General features: G+C 38.3%; 1 protein-coding gene across 7 annotated transcripts; it reads left to right on the top strand.

The window, feature by feature from the left end:
* Nucleotides 1–49: 49 nt before the first annotated feature.
* ANKEF1 (ankyrin repeat and EF-hand domain containing 1) lies at nucleotides 50–25340 on the top strand. 7 transcript variants are annotated; one of them, XM_081560968.1, is made up of 12 exons: nucleotides 50–296; nucleotides 370–600; nucleotides 4815–5184; nucleotides 8937–9136; nucleotides 9883–10032; nucleotides 11452–11575; nucleotides 17688–17964; nucleotides 18277–18510; nucleotides 20559–20785; nucleotides 21953–22116; nucleotides 23245–23382; nucleotides 25027–25340. In XM_081560968.1, exons 3-12 carry the CDS (start codon nucleotides 4839–4841, stop codon nucleotides 25183–25185), a joined length of 2019 nt encoding a protein of 672 aa, XP_081417094.1. In that variant the 5' UTR covers nucleotides 50–296; nucleotides 370–600; nucleotides 4815–4838; the 3' UTR covers nucleotides 25186–25340. The 7 variants fall into 7 exon arrangements, with proteins under 7 accessions (XP_081417094.1, XP_081417093.1, XP_081417089.1 ...); XM_081560967.1 differs by lacking the exon at nucleotides 370–600; XM_081560963.1 differs by having other exon boundaries at nucleotides 17688–18510.
* The last annotated feature ends 482 nt before the right edge of the window (nucleotides 25341–25822 follow it).

The raw sequence follows: 25822 nt of genomic DNA, 5'->3' as shown, positions 1-25822 counted from the left end.
CAGGATCTCACAAGTGGCCTGAGTCGCCGGCCCCTCCCCCTTCCCCTGCGGAGACCTGGCCGCGCGCTCGCCCCCTGCGGGTCCGGAGCCCAAGGACACCCACACTCACTTCCCCGCTGCCCCGCGTACCTGCTAGCCTGCTCTGCCCAAAGGGACACCATTCACGACTGGCTGCCCAAGCCGTGCTGGGGGAGCCCAGAGTCGCGTCTGGGACCCGCGCCAAAACCCGCCCCCTCGAGAGGAGGCGCGTCGGGGCGATGACATCCTTGGCTCCTGATCCTCGGGGAGATTAAGAGGTGAGCTCGACACCTTCATCCTTGTCAGCTGGACTTTCTTTTGAAATTACATCATACCCTCCCTCCTGTCTAGATTCTTCTGAGACTTAAAATTGTAGGGGACAGTAAAGAACACCCGAAATGTAAACCTTGGCTTATGGATGAGCTGAAACCCACAGATGTTTGATTTATTCATGGCCAGCCTGTGTGGAGAGACTTGGCTAAATTCTTTACAAAGCTGATCTCATTTCTGCTTCACACAGTCCGTGAAGTGTGCAGTATTCTATCCCCATTTCACAGATAAAGAGACCAAGGCACAAACTAGGTAGGTGACTTGTCAAGGTTTATTCAACTTCTTTGTATAGATAATGTTGCGGAGGAGGAAACTCAAGGTGCGGGGCGGGGAAGGGGGGCGGTGGGCAACAGATCTGGTTTCCAATCCTGCACCCTTTTCACTGTACCTTTCCTGTTTCTAACCAATCACTCTTGCCTCATAGGCTCCTTTGAGAGGTTAATGAGCTCTGTGGATCTCTCCCTACAAGGGAAAAATGCACCTGGACACATACACCCTGTAGATTTCCATATGATTTCAGAATATCCAGACTCCAAACAAGAACTTCAATTTGAACTTCAATTCCGTTCTTTCCACTGCCTTTTGAGATTGTCCACAGGAATGTTTAGACAGGGGTATGCCAAGATGCTCCAGAGCCACACATATGTGCTGAGATGTGTGTGTATGTTGTGACCCTCCTGAGGATCAGAGAGGCTATACAATCTACAAGCAACCCAGGACTCGAGGGCAGGACTTCTGTTTCCCCTAAGGGGATCAGTCTTATCAGTTGGAGAGAGCATTTGCTCTCTCCTCAGCATCTCCAAGCTTTAGCCGAGAGGTGCAAGCCATAAAACTGACCAATGGGCTGTTTAATTCATCCTTCTATTTTAATTGGACACTGCCATATGCTGCTAGTTATTTGTAGGGGCATTGCACTCAAAAACAACACTGAAGGATGTCTCTATCCTCACAAATGAGGTTGCATCAACTCAGTATAAGCAATAAGCTTTAGAGGAGCATCTTATCCTATTCTGTATGTGATGTATGTATGAAGTAGGACAACCCTGCACCTAACCAGAAAAGGCTAATAATAATGCAACGATCCATAAATGCCAGTGAAAATAAATGTCACCAAGCCAAGCCACAAAGGCCAAGAGGATGAGTTCTCAAGCAGCTTGGGACTTACTGGGAGCCTATTTATACACATGGTTCTAACAAACTGCCTCATCAATTCCTAGTCTATCACACATTGTAAACAGATTAGAAGGGAACAAAGGGGCTACAGCAAGCAGAACATTAAAGCCACATGCCACGTGATAGCTGATGCTTTCCACAGCAAAAGAGGAAGCACAAAATATAAACAGCAGGCAGAAGAAGAGGAAGAAAAGAAGGGCCCCAGCACAAATCTTATTGTGGTGGCCACTTACTGGAACACCTTCCTCCTTGCCCTCACCCGGTCATGGGCTGACTGCAACTGCCAAAAACCTCATTATTCTCATGTACCAGGCTCAGATCACTGCCTGAATAAGGTTTCCCATCCCCAGCATGTTCAAAGCCTAGCCGTCTATACTCCCCAACCAATCTGGATCACATCCTGAGTACTCCATCTCAGACGCAGGTTGCTCAAACCAGAAACCTAGGCATTTTCTTTGTTTCTTCCACTCAAGTTTTTAACCTTCAGTCATCATTTATTGACTGCCTCATAGAAGTCAGATTCTGGGTGATAGAGAGACAATGATAATCAAAATATAAAGCTTCTATGCCATGAAGACTGGCTACTAGTGGGAGAGATACACAGTACATAAATGGAATATATCTATATTTTTAGGTCTCTAGATGTTATATATAGAAATGTTTCACTTAATATTGTGAAGAAAATAAACCAAAAGGATGATGTAACATTGTGGCTGCAATTTGAGTAGTGAGAATGTCAGCCAACAGAAATTCTGAGCAAAGAACACTGTAGGCAGAGGGAACAAGAGGTTCCAGGGGCAGGAAGTGAAGTGAAGTAGAAGTCACTCAGTCATGTCTGACTCTTTGCAACCCCACAGACTGCAGCTCACCAGGCTTCCCTGTCCTTCACCATCTCCCAGAGTTTGTTTAAGCTCATGTCCATTGAGTCACCGATGCCATCCAACCATCTCATCCTCTGTCATCCCTTTCTCCACCTGCCTTCTCTTTCCCAGCATTAGGATCTTGTCCAATGAGGTGGCCAGAGTATTGGAGCTTCAGCTTCAGCATCAGTTATCCCAGTGAATATTCAGAGTTGATTTCCTTTAGGATTGACTGGTTTGATCTTGCTGTCCAAGGGATTCTCAAGAGTCTTCTTCAACACCCTAGTTTGAAAGCATCAGTTCTTGAGTGCTCAGCCTTCTTTATGGTCCAACTCTCACATCCATACATGACTACTGGAAAAACCATAGCTTTGACTGTATAGACCTTTGGTGACAAAGTAATGTCTCTTCTTTATAATATGTTGTCTAGTTTGGTCATAGCTTTTCTTCCAAGGAGCAAGAGTCTTTTAATTTCATACCTCACAATTACATTCATTTCACATGCTTAGTAAGGTCATGTTCAAAATCCTCCAACCTAGGCTTCAACCACACATGAACCAAGAAATTTCAGATGTACAACCTGGATTTAGAAAAGTTAGAGGAACCAGAGATCAAATTGCCAACATCCAATGGATCATAGGTAAAGCAAGAGAATTACAGAAAGACATCTATTTCTGCTTCATTGACTACATTAAAGCCTTTGACTGTGTGGATCACAACTGTGGAAAATTCTGAAAGAGATGGAAATACCAGCCCGCCTTACCTCCCTCCTGCAAAACCTGTTTGCAGGTCAAGAAGCAACAGTTAGAACGGGACATGGAATGACAGACTGGTTCAAAATGGGGAAAGGAGTACATATTATCACCCTGCTTATTTAACTTATGTGCAGAGTATATCATGCAAAATGCTTGGCTGGATGAAGCACAAGCTGAAATTAAGATTGCAGGGAGAAATATCAATAACCTCAGACATGCGGGTGACACCACCTTTATGGCAGAAAGTGAAGAGGAACTAAAGAGTCTCTTGATAAAGGTGAAAGAGGTGAGTGAAGAACCTGGCCTAAAACTCAACATTAAAAAAACTAAGATCATGATATCTGGTCCCATCGCTTCATGGCAAATAGATGGGGAAACAATGAAAACAGTGACGGATTTTATTTTCTTGAGCTCTAAAATCACTGCAGAGGGTGACTGCAGCCATGAAATTAAAAGACGCTTGCTCCTTGGAAGAAAAGCTATGACAAACCTAGACAGTGTATTAAAAAGGAGAGACGTTACTTTGCCAACAAAGATCTGTCTAGCCAAAGCTATGGTTTTTCCATTAGTCATGTATGGATGTGAGAGTTGGACCACAAAGAAGGCTGAATGCCGAAGAATTTATGCTTATGAACTGTGGTGTTGGAGACGACTCTTAAGAGTCCCTTGGACTGCAAGAAGAAACCAGTTGATCCTAAAGGAAATTGGTCTCGAATATTCATTGGAAGGACTGATGCTGAAACTGAAGCTCCAGTACTTGAGCCACCTGATGTGAAGAGTCGACTCATTGGAAAAGACCCTGATTCTGGGAGAGATAGAAGGCAGGTGGAGAAGGTGACAACAGAGGACGAGTTGGTTGGATGGCATCACCAACTCAATGGACATGAGTTTGAGCCAGCTCTAGGAGATGGTGAAGGATCGGGAAGTCTGGCGTGCTGCAGTCCATGGGGTCACAAAGATTCGGACACAACTGAGCGACCAAACAACAGCAACGTGGTCTACTACTTGACTCTGAATATTGTTTTTGGAATTGAATAATCAATAAGAGATAAAGTGATGCATTAGAAGGCTCATTGCAACTTAGTGGTATTATTCATGAAAAGTTACAGTTGTGTCTCAATCATTTACCTGCCTCATTCCTACATAAGATAAAATAGGAATCATCCATCACATCTTTGGTATTTCACAGAGCTCAAGAGATTCCTGTTTATAATGAGCAGCTCACATTTCTACACAGTCTTTACAGCATTTTTAAACTGCTGAAATCTGTGTGTTGTCTACACTGTGGGAGATGTGCTGGTACAGAGCATGGTAGTGGGAAGTTTGGCAGTTTAGTTGACCTCACCTTCCTCATGGGTAAACAGTAAGGCTGTGTCAAGGAGAGATGATTAAATGACATAATAAGAAAACTGCATACCCAGTTTACTTTATGATGGAAGATTTGTTTTGAAATATTTTAACATTATGCTAGCTGAGTATTTTTGTGCTTATGTGTAATTTCTGCTTTCATGAAATTAGTTGCAATAAATTATGATAATAATGTTTCATTAGAAAGAACATCTCTTCTTAGGGAAGCCTTAAAATACTATTTAGTCAAAGTAAAGATGAAAAAAATAACTTTGAGTTATATGTTTTGCTTTGATTTTTGCTGCTGTCATTTTTGGTTTGGCCCACAAAGGCATTTGCAAGAAGCTGGTCAAATATGGCTTTAGCAGATAAGAGACTTGAAAACCTGCAGATCTACAAAGTTCTTCAGTGTGTTTGCAACAAAGACAAGAAGCAGATAGAGAAGTTGACCAGGCTCGGATATCCTGAACTCATCAATTTCACAGATCCAGTCAATGGAAACAGTGCTCTGCACTTAGCCTCAGTTTCCAATGACATCGACATGGTCAGCTTTCTCCTGAGCCTTGGTGCTCACCCTGATGTGCAAGACAAAATGGGCTGTACTCCGACTATGAGGGCTGCAGAACTGGGCCACGAATTGTCCATGGAAATATTAGCCAAAGCAAAAGCCGATATGACTATTGTTGATAACGAAGGAAAAGGTAAAAACTCTTAGCATTCTATCTAGTAAATGCAATTCGATTTGCATTTTTTCTTACAAACTTTAGAAGTCAATATAATGCATTTTTTGCTTTCAGTCTTTAGAAGGGAGTTACTCATGGCATGTAGTAGTGAGAGGCTAGATTCTCACTCTTACATCTTCCCATAATTTGAAAACAGTGCAGATGTTTCTTAGGAAAACCAGTTCTGATAACTTTCTCATTGAGAAAAAAATATTAGAATTAATCTTTTTTTTTTAATGTGGAGAACTTTCAACATGACACACTGATATTTCCATAATCATAATCACTTATTGTAAAATATAAAATCCCTTTAGAAATTTACATGTTAGAACCTCAAGTAATACTTGAGCTAGGGTTTTGCTCTCAAGAGCAGTCTATGTAGAAAGTAGTTGCATTTGGGAACTTGGGGAACTAAGCTGGATTCTGACATAGCTCCAACTTCTATTAGTTGTTTTAAAAATATATTTGGAAATATGACTTAATCATAGAAATATGGCATGTCTGTGATTATTCAGGTGAGACAGCACTGTCTCACTCTTCCCCTCCCAAATCCCATCTTAAGACCACGATTTGGGAGCTTCCTGTCCAAATAACTCAAGGTTATGGCAGGAGGTGATGCAGCCTCATGAAAATCACTAAGAAAATTACCACCAGGCTTAATATAAACTGGTAGATTTAATCAGTTGTTCCAAAGAATTTCTTCAAGTATAAAGCCATTAACATCAGTCCCACATTAGAGAAATGAATCCCATTTTATACCAGTAATTAATGTTTTCTGACAGGAACAGAATCTGCTTTCATAACTCTCTGTGGACATGGTATTTGGTAAATGACTTGCTTATAACAAGAGAAGAGGACAGAGAAAAGGAACAACTATTTAATTATTTAATGCACTCATGAGTCAAATTTTTTTTTAATGTTTTTATTTAAAAAAAAAATAACAGAAGCCTTTCAAAGCTCTATACAGCAGTGGTCCCCAATATTTTTGGCACCAGGGACTGGTTTCGTGGAAGACAATTTTTCTGTGGACCAGGGAGGTGGGGGAATGGTGCAAGTGATGCTTTCATAGTATAAAACAAATGACAGTTCTATGGAGCTTTGAGATAAATGTAAATTGGATAAACTCTCCCATTAAAATAAAAATACATGAAATGAAAATTTAAAAATGAGAGTTACTCAAGCAATTAAAAATAGGAAGATGGTCAGGGACATGTTGAAAATGCAAAATCAAAGACAGAGAAGTCATAGCAAGCAAAAGTGAACCAAAACAACGACAATGACAACAACAAAATCTGGAATTCTTGCATTGTTGTTGTTTTGGTTCATTCTTGCCTGCTATGACTTCTCTGTCTTTGATTTTCAACATGTCCTTGACCATCTTTCTGTTTTTAACTGTTTGAGTAACTATTTCAGATGCATCTCTATATGAAATATATTTTAGTTTTGATTTTCACATAAACTGTATTTTTATTTTAATGGTAGAGTTTATCCAATTTACATTTATCTAGATGCTCCACAGAACTGTCATTTATTTTATTCTATAAAAGCATAATATATTTAATTTATGTAAATACACAGATAAATACATATAAAAATAATTTTCTCTATGGTCCATATGATCTTTGTTTTGTTATATGTGTGTATATCTTCCTTCTCATATTTTCTAAAATTAATGGTCTGTTTTTAGTTCTTTTAATGGCTAACTTGACAGCTTTACATATACATAAACCTCTGTCTATCAAATCAGCACACTAAACAGTATTCATTGGTATTTTTCTATGAAAGATGAGATTGGTACAAGAATTCTTCCTGTCACCTCCCTTCCAGTATCTAATTTTAGTAAATTATAATCATTTTAATTCTTTCAATGATTCTTTTCATATCTTTTATCTGCTTTTAATAATATCTCAAAACTCCAGCAATAAAAGATAAAGAAAATTGAATGCTTAAACTCTCTTCTTTCCTCTCTTCCCTACAAGTTTTGTTAAATTTCCTTATTATTTCTGCATTATTGTGAACTACAATTTTCTTTTCTGTATCTAGAATTCCCAAAGTGATTGAGTTTGATTCAATGATTGAAGGGATTCAGCATCTATCAGAGGTCTTTTAGTCACATATTCCCTGTTGATCTTCTGTTAGACTCATTTTTGTCATTGATTAGTTTAGCTCACTCCTTTGGGCTTATATACTTTGATTTCTTGCATCTTTAAACTTATATGTTCATCTCCTTTATATATGAACAATTGCTTGACTGAGTGTTAAAAACTCCCTGTTTTATTTCCCAAGTGACATTGTAAAACTCCTTTGCTTATTTTCTAGCACTGAATGTTGCTGTGCCAAAGTCTTGCAGCCAAACTTGACATTTCTTCTTTAGAAATGGCTTGAATTTTTAACTGGCTGCTCACAGGACACTTTCTTTATCTAGTTTTGTCTAGGCACATATTCTGGATTGTTCCTAATCATTTTTTCCTGAGATCCAGTATACTCTGTTAGATCTAGGTTTTTACTTCAAGAGGGTTTTCTTTTATTATATCTCTCCATTTTTCTATTCCATTTGGTCTTTTATTGAACACCAATTACATACATGTTAAATATTATTTGCCTTTCTAGACCATTTAAACTCTTGGATTTTTTTCAAGTTTTTCCTCCATGTCCCTGACTATGGTTTTGGCAATGTCTGCTCTCCTTTTTCCTGCTTCCATGTGGCTTTCATTTCTTTAGTGGTTTTATTTTTCTCTACCATTTCTTTTCTAAGATATACTTGCTCAAATTCATCTTGTCCTTCTATTTATCTTTTTGGTTTGGTCTACCTTTGCATTTTGTTTCAGAAAAAGTTATATTTAAATTTTTGTTATCAGTAATGGGTCAGTAATTTTCATGTGGTATAGTTATTTGAGTATATAATTTTTGCCTAATGTTTGTGAGCTTCCTTTCCTTTTCTTTCAGTATCTTTTTTCATAGGTCGTATGCTGGTTTTTTGTTGGTTACTATTCCTATTTGAATGAAGTCTGTTTTTAGAGTGAAGTCATTACAAAGTCAGTTTGGAGTTTGGCTGCTGTTTACTTGAGTTTCTTAAAACTCTGACCGGGGTTTATACACAGTACCCCTGGTCTGTAGTACATTTTTAACATGGAGTATGTTGAGGGTCTGTATGTCACAGATACCAGATATGAAGAGTTAGCATTTTTCTCTCTTCAGTGAACAAATTGCCACGTACTTTTTCTTCTCACTGCAACTGTACGGACAGCCTGCTTCCTGTAAACATGGCTGGTGTACACATTTCATCATTCAGTACTATCTCCCTTGCCACTCTGCAATTTCGAAGGGGGTCCAGGGATCCACAGTAACCCTCGGGCACACACACTCCTGCATATTGTGAGAAGGACACTGGTGTATAGATTGCAGAATGCCAAATACCCAGGGTCAACAGGGGCTCACATTCCAGCATGCAGATTCTTCTCAAACAAGATCCTGTCACATTTTGGTTATGACTGTTTTCTAGCTCTTATCAGCAGTTAGGTTTCCTTTTTGGTGTCTCTGTCTTGCTGTTTCAGTTGATTTCAGAGGTTTCAGTTGATTTCAGAGAGAAAACCAAGGCATAAATGCCTTTACTCTATCACCTTCAACTAGCTAATTATGAATTTTAAAATTATTCTTTGTTCCTTCCTATCTGATTCAAATGTAGAGGGACTACAAGTTAACTGTTTTTTGGGGATTCTATTTTTCCGCAGGTATTTTGTTTTACTGCATTTTACCTACTAAGCGGCATTATCGGTGTGCACTGATTGCCTTGGAACATGGTGCGGATGTCAACAATTGTACCTGTGAAGGAAAGCCAATATTCCTTAGAGCTTGTGAAGAAGCACATGATGTTAAGGATGTGTGCCTGATGTTTTTGGAAAAAGGAGCCAATCCAAATGCTATCAACACAGTAAGACTTCTTCTGTGATTATAAATATTCCTTTTTTTCAATTAGAGTCCTGTTATTGTATTTTTTCACTTGAATGTGGTAAAATTATCCTGTTAGCTTACAGACTTTTCATTTCTGTTCAAAATGCTTTAAAATTATAGACTTTCATTATCTTTATATGGCATGACCATGATTCTATGGTCTGTTTCCTTATTATGTTTGAAAGATTGGTATTTATTATGTACAATATTAAAAGATAATTACAGGAAATAGAAAACATATTCCTGGTGCCTAATAAAAATTTATCTTCTAAAGAAAATATGTAGCTCTGCTGTTTCCCTTAATTATTTTACTCCCTCTCCTCACTTGGCTAATTTTATTGAGTTTTCTTTTAATTGTCATTTTCCAACAATAAAAATAGATTTTCTTCTCATTAGAAAACACCTATAGCCTAATTTTAGCATATGTTTTACCCTCTCTTCTCCATTTTTGCTCTACTTTCTTGGCAAGAAACTGCACTTTTTAGCATGATGTTCTCATAGGAGAATCTGGTGTGACCTTGACTCTGATTATAGAATTCTACATTTTGGACACTGACCCATTTTACTGACTTCATGTTTCCTGTTTGTTACATGAAACCAATAGAACAGTACAAAACTGAACACGTCAGTGTGACTCTAAGGCCAAATGGATTTAGACCATATTTATACTGAACGTGTCATTTAGTATAACAGGGATAAAGAGCATCTGGTCTGTTTCATCTCCAGTCCACAGGTCGCACGGCTTTAATGGAAGCATCAAGAGAGGGAGTGACAGAACTAGTACGAGGGATATTGGAAAGAGGAGGGGACGTGAATGCATTTGACAATGACAGACAACATGCCGCACACTTTGCTGCCAAAGGAGGCTTTTTTGATGTAATAATCTACTATATTCTCTAAAATTTGTTGCTAAAAAATATTCTCTTCTTTTCCTCAGCATCTTAAAATATAGTGTAAGTTACACTGATAGATTTTTTTCTGCGTTTGGTTTTCCAAAATAATTCCAGAATTGTATTTTATGCCAGATATTATCTTTCAAGGCTTATTTTAGCTCTTTATTCAGCTTTACCTTCTTGCTAATTTACTCTTTTAACATTACTAATAATGTTTTTCTCTATTCTTAACTGGGCTTCTCTAGTGGCTCAGACCGTAAAGAATCTGCCTGCACTGTGGGAGACCTGGGTTTGAGCCCTGGGTGGGGAAGATCCCCTGTAGAAGAAAATGGCAACCTATTCCAGTATTCTTGCCTGGAGAATTCCATGGACAGAGGAGCCTGGCAGGCTACAGCCCACAGGGTTGCAAAGAGTCAGACACAACTGATCGACTAACACTTTCACTTTTTTCTCTCAGTTACGACAACTGAAAAGTTTTGCCACATACTACTACTCTATTTTATGACTCCATTACATACGAGAATTTTCACAATACAGGATGATCTGATTTGGGGGAGAACAAGGCCTAATCTCATCTCCTTGATGTTTAAGTACATTCAATGACACCTAAGTTTTTAAATCTTGAGTATTCTGATTATCTGGATATATCAGCAAAAGATATCTCATACATATAGTGATACTGCAGAAACAAAATAGAACTCAATGCTATCCTATTTTTAAAGTCTGAATTATATCTAAAATTTCTTTTCTGAGTTCTAACATTATTTTTACTTTTGTCACTGGGTCTCTTACCTGCAATAAAAGTATACACCACCGTAGAAATCATATCTGTCTGGTAAAGAATTTGCTACCCTGATTTGCCACTGTCTGATGCATTCTAAAGTTGCCTAAATTTACCAAAATGGTAGTGCCTGAGTATAGAGTTTTCTATACTCTAGATAAATGGTCCCCAACATTTTTGGCACCAGGGACCAGTTTCACGGAAGACAATTTTTCCACGGACTTGTGGGGGGAGTGGGGAGTGGCTGTGGTTTCAAGATAATTCAAGCACTTTACACTTATTTTGTACTTTATTTCTATTATTATTACATCAACTCCACCTCAGATCATCAGGCATTAGATCCTGAAGGTTGAGGATCCCTGCTCTAGAACTTCTAACAGTGATGGAAATGTTCTGTATCTGGCTGCACAATATGGTACAATTACAGTACACATGTGGTTTTTGAGTCCTTAAACTATGGCTAGTGGAAGTAAGGAACTGAATTTTTAAAATTTGTTTTCTATTTAATTCATTTCAATTTAACTCAAACTGACACTCTAGATAGCACAGATCTAGTTCTGAGTTTTCAGTCAGTAAACACACATTCTTATTCCTCTCCAATATCCACTATTTATTTTGCAGATATTGAAGCTTCTTTTTGCATACAATGGAGACATGGGGTTGATTGCAATGAATGGCAACACACCACTTCATTATGCTGCCATGGGTGGTTTTGCAGATTGCTGTAAATATATAGCTCAGCGAGGTAAATTGTCTACCAATTTCATGTCTAAAGAACTTATGATTTTCCCACATTGTAGATGAGCAGAGAATTTCAGCTTGTCAACATCAGTTGCTTATCTCACATATATATGTAGAAAGAAAATTAAATTTTTTTCTTATTTATCTTCTGTTAAATCATAAATCTGACCTAGTATTTTTCTCAAGTATTTTTAGATTATTATTAAAAATCTACAGAGAATTTTTTATGATTCAACCAATTACTAAGATGCTTTATTTTTTAATGTAAATATCAATCTAAAGTGGAGAAGGAAATGACAACCCACTCCAGTATTCTTGCCTGGAGAATCCTGTGGACAGAGGAGCCTGGTGGGCTGCTGTCCGTGGGGTCGCACAGAGTTGGACACGACTGAAGCGACTTAGCATGCATGCGTGCATTGGAGAAGGAAATGGCAACCCACTCCAGTATTCTTGCCTGGAGAATCCCAGGGACAGAGGAGCCTGGTGGGCTGCCGTCTATGGGGTCTCACAGAGTTAGACATGACTGAAGTGACTTAGCAGCAGCAGCAGCAGCAGTCTAAAAAAGGACAAATACTAGAAACCATGTCTTTTAGTCCGAATTCTTAATTATTTTACTTTTGAAAATATACTATCACGTTAAGTGCAAAGATAACATTTTGGATAATTTTAAATTATGGGGGAAATATTTTGGGGAGAAGCATTAAATAAAATGAAAACTTCAGTGAAACATTTGAAATATAAGTAATATTTATTATTTTAGATTTTTCTGTGTGTTTTAAATAACTGTTAATTTGAGAATATAAACTGTGTTATGTATGTGTGTGTTCTCAGTTGCTCAGTCATGTCTGACTCTGAGATGCTATGGACTATAGCCTGCCAGGCTCCTCTGTCCATGTAATACTGGAGTAGATTGCCATTTCCTCTTTCAGGGAATCTCTGCAACTCAGGGATTTAACCCGGGTCTCCTGTGCCTCCTACATTGCAGGCAGATTCTTTACCACTGAGCCACTGGGGTTTCCTTTATGTTATGCATAGCTTAATGTATTCCTTAAAATGGGCTTCTCACGTGGCTCAGTGGCAAAGAATCCACCTGTCAAGCAGGAGACACAGGTTTGATACTTGCATTGGGCAGATCCCCTGGAGAAGGAAATGGCAATCCACTCTAGCATTCTTGCTGGGAAAATACCTTGATGGCAGGCTACAGTCTATGGGGTAACAAAAGAGTCAGACATGACTTAGCAACTAAACAGCAACAATTCCTTAAAATAGTAATATTTTAAAAAATTTTAAATAGCAATATTAGCCAATTAAGTTTAAATATTTTTACTAATTTTGTGTTAATTACATGCCTTAAGGAAATCAGTCCTGAATATTCATTGGAAGGACTGATGCTGAAGCTGAAACTCTAATACTTTGGCAACTTGATGCGAAGAACTGACTCATTTGAAAAGATCCTGATGCTGGAAAAGATTGAAGGCGGGAGGAGAAGGGTGTCGACAGAGGATGAGATGGTTGGATGGCATCACCGACTCAATGGACATGAGTTTGAGTAAACTACGGGAGTTGGTGATGGACAGGGAGGCCTGGTATGCTGCAGTCCATGGGGTCGCAAAGAGTTGGACACGACTGGGCGACTGAACTGAACTGAACTGAATTAAACATACATTCAAAGTTATTAACTCTTTGTTAGAGAGGGAACTGCATGATGCTGAATGTTATGGTAGTGAGTTATTTTTTTCCAGTTTATGAGAAATAGAAACTTAAAGTTCAGCAGCTCTATAATAGAGCAGAAAAAGTGCTTTCATTTTCCTGTCTTCTGTGCAGGCACAGAAATTCTGAAGTCACTGGGACCTGAAAGAGCCTATACTGTAACCACTAACATTATAGATAAGACTAACATGCCTGCATAACTAATGGTGTAGTAACTGATTCATTTGATTTTTTTTTTACCTTGTACAAGCTCACATTCTTTACCCATTCCTGTCTTCTGTGCAGGCACAGAAATTTTGAAGTCACTGGGACCAGAAAGAGCCTATACTGTAACCACTAACATTATAAATAAGACTAACATGCCTGCATAACTAATGGTGTAGTAACTGATCCATTTGATTTTTTTTTACCTTGTACAAGCTCACATTCTTTACCCATCCCAATCCCAGGGAAGATAAAATAAAGAGATAACAGAAAATGTACCAAATGCAATTTTTGCCCTCATCAACTGTCTCTGAAGAGACAATTTTCAAACCTTGTTTCCAAATCTCTCACCACCAGCAGATTATTCTGACACTTCATATTTCACATTGTGTAATTCTAAAAACCAGAGATCTGCCCAGATTGAGACAAGCTTCTTCAACTTTAATATGCTGACTCTTTTCTTATTGGGGCAAACATCCCTCAATATATACTCTACGATTTACGTCCTTCTGGGATAAAGTCAGAGAAAGCATATTGAGACATACAGGGCCAGAGCTCACCAAAGGCCTTGCCTGGTGATGCAGAAAAGATTGATCCTCCTGGCAGACTCCTAAGACTAGACTGTTTCTGAAACAAATGTCTGAAAATGTTTTGAGTTTCCTAGCATCTTTGGAAGTGCAACTACTTCATCAGGTTCTATGTGGCTGACCTAGTTCCACATGAGAGTATTATCAGTTATACTTCCACCTTTAGAATCTTGGATCTAAGGCAGTCAGAGCAACTAGAAACCATTCACCATGAAATGCTCATTTCTGAGTAAAGTCCCTGGGTGTAGTCTCTTCTGTCCTTAAATATGATGGCTGGATTCTTTTCCCACAAGAAACTACTTCCTCAATATGCTCCACTTTTGTTCCTGATCTTGTCCCTGGAGTAATTTACAACTCCCTATAGGCAGTGTCAGAGAAGGCAACGACACCCCGCTCCAGTACTCTTCCCTGGAAAATCCTATGGATGGAGGAGCCTGGTAGGCTGCAGTCCATGGGGTCGCTAAGAGTCGGACACGATTGAGCGACTTCACTTTTACTTTTTGCTTTCATGCATTGGAGAAGGAAATGGCAACCCACTCCAGTGTTCTTGCCTGGAGAATCCCAGGGACGGCGGAGCCCGGTGGGCTGCCGTCTATGGGGTCGCACAGAGTCGGACACGACTGAGGTGACTTAGCAGCATAGGCAGTGTGAGGCCATGTCCAAGGGAGTGGAAGGGAGTTTAGATTAGCTCTCCTGAAGCCCCCGTGGAGGGATCTCCTCATGGGGCTTTTGACAGCAGTCAGCCACAAGTCACGTATCTCAGCAACAGAGGAACATAAATCACAGAGGGCATGAATGGATTTGTATTTACTAACGATAAAAGAGAAGACAAAAATCAAAAGGACAGGAAAATGCCTTCATATCTTTAAGCTGGGATGTTGGGGTCTTTCTTCCACACAAAATTGCTAACTGGGAAGAAACTAGGAGCAGAAGAAGGCAAGGTGAAGCAGCTTTAAAACCCTTTGATCCTTGGTGCTGGGGTGAATACAGGAGTGAACTGGGAGATGGCAGATAAACTCCCAGCCACCCCGAGTAAATGAAAAAGCTAAGTAAAAATAGCATATTCAAGATGACTATGGAATTACACTATTGAATTATTATACTGTGGAGACAAGGCTCAGGTCCTCTTCCCAATAAGTCACACTATTCTTCAAACTGTCCAATACAAAAATTATAGAATTTTTTTGTCCCAAGTACTCTTTTTGAGTTTTCCTATCACTAGTAAATATACCAGCCTTCATATAAAATTTTAATTTTTTACAATGCCAGAAGTATTAATGCTGAAATCATTAATCATCCAATGATTAATGATTTTCTTTTTGATAAGGAATAAAATTATGAAGTGTTGGAGGGGGATGTTATATTTTCACATGCAGCTGCCTTTACATTTTGGATGCTAGAGATACTGATTGCTAGAGAATCTTTTTTGATTATGTGGTATTGGCAAGGCAACAAAAGAGCCTCATAGACTCAAAACACTAGAACGAATGTCTTCATAGTCTGACTTATAATGGGTTTTTAGTGTCTCAAGAGACTTATTACAGACAACACAGCCTTCTTGATACCACTGAGTAGACTCCCTGATGCATTCAGAAAAGCTTATTTATTTGGAGAATGCCTACATATAAAGTTGGTCTCATCATTTTAAGTCAGAGACTAAAAAAGGAAAATGAATTTTAATGCCTAATTGCACAACTCTTACACTGGAATTCTTTCAGATTTGATGAGCAGATTACTTTTTCAGGCTGTTCACATGACCTTACTGCAAAACAGCAGGTCAATATAAATTACATGAATTTCATGGAGAATACAGATAAAACATAGTTTAAGATTTTACACAGATTGACAATCATAATCATTCAAAAGAAGCAAGAGTCAGTTAGCATCTTAGATGCCTAAAGTCCTGCTTAAGCTGTTTGAATCCAGCTTCTTTCCAAATTTAAATGTCGTCTTTACTCTTTCCTGCTTGGCATGAAGCCTCCTTAGCAAGTATTCTAATATGATATTTGTTTCAAATATCTACAAGGATTGATTTCTTAATCCTCTGGGGATAGATACTATTCACTGGAAAGATATCTCCCTCAAAATTCACCAAACTGAAGCTCACAGAAAGAAAAAAATTATAGCTTAAGTTTTTGTGTTCATAATGTTGTTCAGTCACTCAGTTGTGTCTGACTCTATGTGACCTATGGACTGCAGCACACCAGGCTTCCCTGTCCTTCACCATCTCCCAGAGCTTACTCAAACTCATGCTCCTTGATTTGGTGATGCCATCCAACTGTCTCATCCTCTGTTGTCCCCTTCTTCTCCTGCCTACAATCTTCCCCAGCATCAGAGTCTTTTCCAGTGAATCGGCTCTTTGCATCAGGTGGTCAAAGTATTGGGGCTTCAGCTTCATTAGTCCTTCCAATGAATATTCAACACTGATCTCCTTTAGGATTGACTGCTTTGATCTCCTTGTGGTCCAAGGGACTCTCAAGAGTCTTCTCCAATACCACAGCTCAAAAGCATCAATTCTTTGGCGCTCAGCTTTCTTTATGGTCCAACTCTCACATCCATACATGACTAATGGAAAAACCATAGCTTTGACTAGATACACCTTTGTTGGCAAAGTAATGTCTCTGCTTTTTAATATGCTGTCTAGATTTGTCATAGCTTTTCTTCCAAAGAGCCAGCATCTTTTAATTTCATGGGTGCAGTCACCATCTGCAGTGATTTTGGAGCCCAAGAAAATAAAGTCTGTCACTGTTTCCCTTGTTTCCCAATCTATTTGCCATGAAGTGATGGGACAAGATGCCATGATCTTCATTTTTTGAATGTTAAGTTTTAAGCCAGCTTTTTCACTCTTCTCTTTCACCTTCATCAAGAGGCTCTTTAGATCCTCTTTGCTTTCTGCCATAAGGGTGATATCATCTACATATCTGAGGTTATTCATATTTTTCCCTGCAATTTTAATTCCAGCTTGTGCTTCATCTAACCCAGCATTTTGCATGATGTACTCTGCATATAAGTTAATAATAATTTTTATTTATTAAAATTTTTAAAAGTTTTAAATTTATATATGAGTTGAGTGTGTGTATGCTCAGTTGTGTCCAACTCTTGTGACTCCACAGACTACAGCCCACCAGGCTCCTCTGTCCATGGAATTTCCCAGGCAAGAATACTGGAATGGGTTGCCATTTCCTTCTCCAGGAGATCTTCCCGACCCAAGGGTCCAACCCAAGTCCCTTGCATCTCCTGCACTGGCAGGCATATTCTTTACCACTGAGCCACAGGGAATCACTTTTATATTAGATTATATCCTATTAACAGTGTTATCATAGTTTCAGATGGACTGCAAAGGGACTCAGCCATACATACAAATGTATCATCCATTCTCCCTCAAACTCTCCTCCAACCAGATTGCCGCATAACCTTGAACAGAGCAATCATAGATTAATTCTGTAATTATAATAACTAACTGTGCTCACCTCTATATACAAATAATTTGGGGACCAACTTTTGATTATTCTCTGGAAATTAAAAAAACAACAACAACAACAACAGATGCATGTCATTTGTGAACCCAGGCAGATGCCTCAGCACCATTCATAATCATGATGTTTCCTGTTTTAGGATGTGACCTAAAATGGAAGAATCTGGAGCATAAAACGCCCAGGGCCTTGGCTAAGGAAGGTGGCTTCAAAGCAGCCAGCAAAGAAATTCGGCGGGCAGAGCAAATCGCTAATAAACTGGCCAGGCCAGGGGTCAAAAATCCGAATCCGCCCTTGTTCCTGAGACTTCATGATTGGTCAGTAGAACACGAGACTTTCCTTCTGGAAGCCTTCTCCTTTGTGGACAGGGGCGATGGAACAGTCACCAAGGAGGACTTTGTGCTGACCCTGGAGGAAAGGCAAGATTTTGTGAACTCAGAGCAGTTGGCTGCTATAGCGCAACTTCATGAAAAAGTCCGGGGTGGAGGGGTCAATATTAATGAGTTCTTTAAGGGGACCAGATATTTAAGTAAGTCTTATGTCTTGGGATCCTATGGGCCTAAGAAAAAGAAAAAAGGGATGGCCAAAAAAACCAGAAAGGGCAAGTTTGTTTTACCCCTCCCCATCTGTGTCATCCCCGACCACGTGTTTCCACACCGCAGCGACGGTGGGCCACCCTATTACATGATCGAAACCTACAAGAATGTAACTGATTGCAAACGCTTTAACAGAGATCACCCCCCAGAACATCCCATTCAGGATGACTCTGCTTGGTACATTGATGATCCAGGGAAGGTCTTTTCAAACATTAATTTTATCACCAAAGCGGGAGACCTGGCTTCTCTGAAAAAGGCTTTTGAATCAGGAATACCTGTGGATATGAAGGATAATTACTACAAGACACCACTAATGACTGCATGTGCCACTGGAAACATTGATGCAGTCAAGTTTCTTCTTGAAAAAGGGTATGTCTTTTGGTTGAGTGGTATTTAGATTTTTGGGAGCCTTCACATTTCAAGGAAGTGAAAGGAAGGCTAAGAAACATTCAACTCTAGAATTGAAATAGTGGCAAGAAACGGCTTCATTCCTGAAGTCTAGATCACAAATAGACCTTATACAGGGAACCAGGCTAATGGGAACGTTAAGAGCATGTACAACAATGCCAAAGTGAAAGCTGGGAAGTTTTCACTCTAGGGGCAGAAGAAGCCTTATGATTGGGTATCCCTGGCCTCCCAAACAATTTTAATTTGGTCTCAGAGCTTTACCTAGATGATGTGGAGTGCCTTTTATTTTATTTTAAATTAAAAATATTTACTGTGGTCAAAAACAGCATATGATCTACCCTCTTAACAAATTTTAAGTGTACAGTGCAATATTGTTAACTACAATCATAATATTGTAGAACAGATCTTTAGAATGTATTCATTTTACATGGAGTCATTTTTAAATCTGCTTTTTTTTTTTTTGAGGGCATCCCAACAAATCAAATAATTTTATGGTGACCATAAGACTAAGTGGGCTTCCCAGGTGGCGCTAGTGGTAAAAGACCCGCCTGTCAGTTCAGGAGACATAAGACACTGGGTTGGATCCCTGGATTGGGAAGATCCCCTGGAGGAGGGCATGGCAACTCACTCTAGTACTCTTGCCTGGAGAATCTCATGGACAGAGGAGCCTGGCAGGCAATGTCCATAGGGTTGCAAAGAGTCAGACATGACTGAAGCGGCTTAGCATGCACATAATGACTAAATGACCAGGCGTGTTTCATTTCCTTTTCCTTGGTTCATTTGTAAATATCTGTAAGATAACAAAGCATGACATTTTATTTAACTTTTTAATCAGAAGCAATTTCTCTGGTTTAAGTCCTTCTTTTTTTACCATTGCTGAATAACCTAGTGTAACTTTCTTAACCTTTTTGTGCCTCAGTTTTCTCAGTTTTATAATGGGGCTATAATGGAACTCAGCTCACAGAATTTCTTGAAGATTAAATGAGTTAAAATATGTAAAGCACTTAGTAGTCCAGTAGTTGCAGTCTTGATGAAAGATATTGTTATTATTACTATAATGTTTAATGTCAAAGAAAGATTCAAATGTGTTTATTATCAAGAGGTAACATAAAGCAACTAATGATAATTTGAAGTTTTGAGCAGTGAATTTTTAAACAGGACTAAAATTTTATTTTATTTTTATAGTTTCTGAATGATAAATTACTTTTAATGAAATTGAAAGAATTAATTTGCTTTTTTTTGCTTTTTATTTTTCCATTTAATCTTTATTTTGTATTGGAGCATAGTTGATTTACAGTGTTGTGCTAGTTTCAGATGTACAGAAAAGTAATTCAGTTATACATACACATGTATCCATTCTTTTTCATATTCTTTTCCCATATAGATTATTATAGAATATTGAGTAGAGTTCCCTATGCTACACAGTGGGTCCTTACTGATTACCTATTTTATATACAGTAGTGTATACATATTAATCCCAAACTTCCAATTTATCCATTTTCTTTTGGCAACCAGAAGTTTGTTTTCGAAGTCTATGGGTCTGTTTATGTTTTGTAAATAAGTTCATTTGTACCATTTTTGATACAAAATTTTTGATAGATTTTATTGCTTAGAATTTTAACAATGATGGTGCATTTAAAAATTCATAACATACAGAGGAAGTAGATACAAAATGAAATAATGTAGCTTTTCTATTTCCTGTCAACTTTGACCTTCACTGGATCCAGGTTTATAATTTTCCCTTATTTTAACATCTAACAAAAATTGTAACCCCTAGGACCCAAGCAGCTTCTAAACTAAACTAAATGTGTAGATACACAAAGAAAGTTGACTATCATATAATGCAGAACACAGTTCAAAAAAAATTATGGCACAGAGTTTAACTTGATCCAAATCTTTCTTGGTTTACAGTTGAACAACTTAATAAAGCTATGAAATCTTAGAATTTTTAGCCTCCAGTGCTTTGATCAACCCATAATTTTAGCTTGTGTATCTATCTCATTTTACAGGGCTAACGTTAATGCAACAGATAATTTTCTGTGGACTCCACTTCATTTTGCATGCCATGCTGGCCAACAAGATATTGTGGAGCTTCTTGTTAAATCTGGAGCCGTGGTAGATGCCCTTTCAATCAACAGCTCAACTCCCTTAAGTAGAGCCATTGAGAGCTGTAGACTGGATACTGTAAAATACCTACTTGACATTGGTGCTAAATTCCAGTTGGAGAATAGGAAAGGTATGAGTTTCATTATAGGTGATTAGGGCTAGAAAAGGAGGATTTATGTTAGATTCCCAAGCCTTCTAAATCTATTCTTGCAGGACCACATTTTCCCTTAAGTTACTGTTGCAAAAACTAACCTGAGTTAAGTGTTATGGAACTTTGTCTTATACATAGTGCTTCTCAAATCACTAATGTTAAAGAATCAGTTCTCTATGTTGGTAATTCATTGTAGACTGAGACTTTTGTAAAATACAATGAAAAATGATTTACTAGAAAAATGAAGAGGAAAAAACCCCATAAAATACAAACCCAAACTTTTTAAAATCTTTGGATTCAAATGACAAAAATTCTATAAAATTGCTATAAAAATTTCTAAACATTTGCTGTTTAATTCCTGTATTTACTTCACTGTGAGCCCATACTATTAATATGTAGACCGACACCAGTATGCAGTATGACCAGTTTGAGTCATCACAGTGTTTTAGCTGTCAGTTTCTAATAATTGGCATAGTTTGAAGCCCCTGTAGACTTTAGATTCCTTCTACAGCTAAACAGTAATTCCTGAAATAAGACTCCTTCTAGGAAGTAAATGCGAAGCCTACTTTATGTCATAAATTTTCTGCTTGAATAAGTAGAGGTGTTTTGACAGTGGGACTCATTGCTTCTTTTTGATCTGAAGTAGCTTTAGTAGCTTTGGCTGCTTCAGGCTGCCTCTGAGTCACAGGTAGTATTGTTAGGCCTGCCTGAGGATGTAACAGGGGTCATAATATCCAGCCATCTGCATAGAGTACTTGTGACTTCCAGCTTCCCCAGACTTTTTGAATATACCTCCTTCCATCACAGGAAGGAGGAAAGCATAAAATTGTCACACATGAAGGGATGTGCACACTGTGGGAAGAGAACTAGCACTCAGATATTCAAAATGTAATCTACCACCCTCTCCTATCAAACATGCTCAAAATAAGAAGAAATGGTTTTGCCGGTAAATGACACTTTAAATGATAAAATTTTAGAGCTGGGGCCACTTTAGAGAATACCTGAACCAGTCTGTGACTTCTGTACATATCACTGGCTTCAGTAATCACCCTTAGTACCATATGCTTAGAGCTGATGAGCTGAGATTTTGCTACATGGTTTATTATTAATCTGTTTAATGAAACTCTAAATTTATGTTTCAAACAGGGCATAGTGCCATGGATGTTGCAAAAGCTTATGCTGACAGTAGAATAATTGGTTTGATTAAAGAAAAGCTGGATAACTTGCCCAAACCAGCAGAAAATAAAAAACCAAAAGGCAAGCCACCACCCAAAGCAAAGACTGAAGTCCCCAAGATGAAGAAGGAAGAGGTATGAAAAGCAGTTGACCCCTCATTAGTAACTGGTTGGGCTGCAGCACCATTTACTTACTGTTACAATTCATGAGGAAGTAATATGTGGTCCATGTTTTCAGTACCAATAGGCAATAGTTCTAAAGCAATACCTAGCAAGAAATTTCCTATTACTGAAAAGTCTAAAAAGTTCTCATTGCAAACAGAATCCACACAAAAAACAAGTTGGTTGAACCAAATACTGTTAGAATGTTGAAAAAAGAACTTGTATTAGAAGTGTATGCACTTAGACATGAATTATACAAATTTGATGAGATGTCCCAAAAGGGAAGTGTAGGGTAACAATTACGAGAAAAGAAGTAAAGCATGATTTTCATTCATTTTGATTTCATAATCTTTCCCCACCCACCTTACCACCCAACTCCCAAGGAATTTTTATTATTATGAACCCTAGGATATGTAACTTGGATAATCCTGCAAAATGACTCTAGAAGGCTTTAAAGGTGCCAAATTGTTCCTGGTAATCTGGAGTGGTTTGAGTCTCTCTAAATTATCAGCAGAAGATTGTTGTTTATGGGGGTTTCCCAGACATCAAGAATTTGTCCTTAGCAGGAAGCTCTAAGTACTTTTAGACTGGAAGCTTCTTTTAGGGAAACAAATGGATCCCTCGAGATCTTTGGCTGACACAGGATAGGGGATGAAATTCAGGAAGGAAAAATTTTAACATTATCAAGTTGGAAAAGATTAGAGGTGATAGGAAGCAGACAGAGTTGAAGGGATGATCGGCAGATGGTAGAGAGTAATAAGCATAGAGGAAGAGAGTAAGGATAGCCAGAGTCGAAGGAAGATTGATCAGTTACAGCTCCTAATACATGTACCATTATCTTTTTAGTAAGAATACATCCTTCTGATTAATAATGGCCGCAGATCAAGGATGGATCTTGAAGACTTTTGTGATCTCTCACTGATACTAATTAAGTTAAACAAGGCAAAAGAGTTATCTCTCCCCACCCAAAGTTATAATAATATTGTATTTCATTTCAAATTATAATTTGTATAGTAGTATTTTTTCAACTTCAGAATATTAGAAAGTATACACAGGTTTTGGAAATTGATAGTTGTTTTTTGGTTTTTTGCTCGTTTCCAGGAAACACTTTCAGCAATGTACACTCTACCGGCCATAGTGGAGGAAAAGAAGATGCATAAAGATAATGTAGTTTATCTCAATTCATTGATTACCAGTGGTTATACCAAGAAAGAGGATATCACATTTGTCCCACAGAGGGTAAGTACTTTAGAAAGATCGTAACGTGGTATAAACTCCTAATATCTTTTTTCAAATACTTTTTATGCAGAGCACCCAAACAACTGTCCAAAGCTTATCTTTTACAGTTGTTATTTGAAGTTGTCCTTTTTCTAGATCCTACTGCTTACAACTAAGTAAGTCCAATTTGTATATCTTCCAATATCTTGTATTTTTATTTGCTGTATTGACTTCTTAATTTTTCTTGAACAATTGAAGTTGTCTTTGGTCAGTGCTATTCTTTGTAGCCATGTAGTCACTGAATTTTATAGATACTTTCTCTGGGTACTTCTTTTTTTTTTTTAATAAATTTATTTATTTTAGTTGGGGGCTAATTACTTTACAATATTGTAGTGGTTTTTGCCATACATTGACATGAATCAGCCATGGGTTTACATGTGTTCCCCATCCTGAACCCCTCTCCCACCTCCCTCCCCATTCCATCCCTCTGGGTCATCCATTGCCCCGACCCTGAGCATTTGTCTCATGCATCGAACCTGGAATGGTGTTCTGTTTCACATGATAATATACATGTTTCAATACTGTTCTCCCAGAACGTCCCACCCTCATCTTCTCCCTCAGAGTCCATAAGACTGTTCTATGCATCTTTGTCTCTCATTCTGTCTCGCATATAGGGTTATCGTTACCATCTTTCAAATTCCATATATATGCATTATTATACTGTATTGGTGTTTTTCTTTCTGGCTTGCTTCACTCTGTATAATGGGCTCCAGTTTCATCCATCTCAATAGAACTGATTCAAATGCATTCTTTTTAATGGCTGAATAATATTCCATTGTGTATATGTACCACAGCTTCCTTATCCACTTGTCTGCTGATGGACATCTAGGTTGCTTCCATGTCCTGGCTATTGTAAACAGTGCTGCGATGAACATTGGGTACTTCTTAAAGTCCAACCCTTCCTCTTTCTACACACTACCACCATCTCACTTGAGAGTTTTATACTAATTAAGACTGAATCTATTAAATAGCTTCATTAAACATCTACATTAAAGAGATGAAGACATATTTGGAGAATAAGAGTGGTCTTGCTAATGCTCATCAAACCATGCTGAATAATAGGCCACCAGCTCTTTCTGCCCCATACTGTGAAAATAATTTTGACTTCCCCATAAGACATAACGGCAGTAAACTTTCTATTAATTCCATTGTTTCCTGGTTTTGACATCCTGAGAATGAACAGCAGCTGGCCTCAGGGCCATCAGAGAGGTAACTGAAGGGTATTTCAGTTGTTCAAATAGTCACCATCAGAAACAGTGACGCCCACGTAACCACTAATGTCATGTAAGAGATAAAAGTTAAAATAGACTTAGAAGTAAATTTGTTGTTGTTGTTTAGTCACTCAGTTGTGTCTGACTCTTTGAGACCTCATGGACTGCAGCACATCAGGCTTCCCTGTCCTTCACCATCTCCCGCAACTTGCTCAAACTCATGTCCATTGAGTCAGTGATGCCATCCAACCATCTCATCCTCTGTTGTCCCTTCTCCTCCTGCCAGAAGTAAATTGGATAGTTTTAAATTGACCAGATTAAAGGTTGTCTGGATATTGGCATGTTTATTGGCTGCCATGCTAACATTCACTCTGGATGTGGTTGTTTGTTTAAGATCTGGAGTCCCGAAGCCACGACAGCAGAGCTGATCAGAATGAGGGAACTGCGCCGGGAGAGGTTCACATATGAGGTAGATTTTGATGACTTCATGATGCCCTTTCAGAAGCACATCACAGAGAAAGCACAAGCAATGGAAACTAGCTTCAAGACATAAATCACAGTGATTGCATCTCAGAATAAACATTTTGAGACCCAGGGACCAAATGTTGGAGAAAGTAGATTTCCATCAAAGTCAAAGCAACTCACAAGTTAAGCATTTTAACAAAATATTTGTCTTTGCTTTAACAACTATAAATATTCTGAGCTGTCTAGAGAAGTCATGTTTTATTTTGCAATGAATTGCATGTCATTCTGGATAAATTCCTCAATCTTCCTCAAGAATGTAGTAGAAAAATGGCATTTTTGGTTATAACATAGTGTCATCATCAAAGAATTTACAAGGTATACATCATTATGTTCGTGAAAGATATCCTTTTAGTGAAACTGAGTGAAAACTATTAATATTAGGGAAGAGAAGCCCTTTTTAATACATTAAGGAAGCATTTTTCTTCTCACACATCATCATAAATGATATGCATTAGATACTTTGGGTCAAATAAACACTGATGCCTCCAGTAGACACTGTTGACACTTCACCCATTTCTCCTCTGTTTTGGAATCCTAGTACTCTCAGGCGTGACTTCCAGATGCTATAAGATGCCTCTGACGCATAAACTTGTACCATAGGGCTGAAGTACAGGAGAATTAGTACTTCCTTGGAAGCAGCCCTCAATGACCAAACAGATTCAGTG

Source organism: Giraffa tippelskirchi, chromosome 13 (genome assembly GCF_054371585.1).
Source record: "Giraffa tippelskirchi isolate mGirTip1 chromosome 13, T2T-mGirTip1v1.2.pri, whole genome shotgun sequence".
Taxonomy (NCBI): Eukaryota; Metazoa; Chordata; class Mammalia; order Artiodactyla; family Giraffidae; genus Giraffa; species Giraffa tippelskirchi.
The sequence above is the reverse complement of the archived record's forward strand: the minus strand, read 5'-3'. Positions and strand labels throughout refer to the sequence as shown.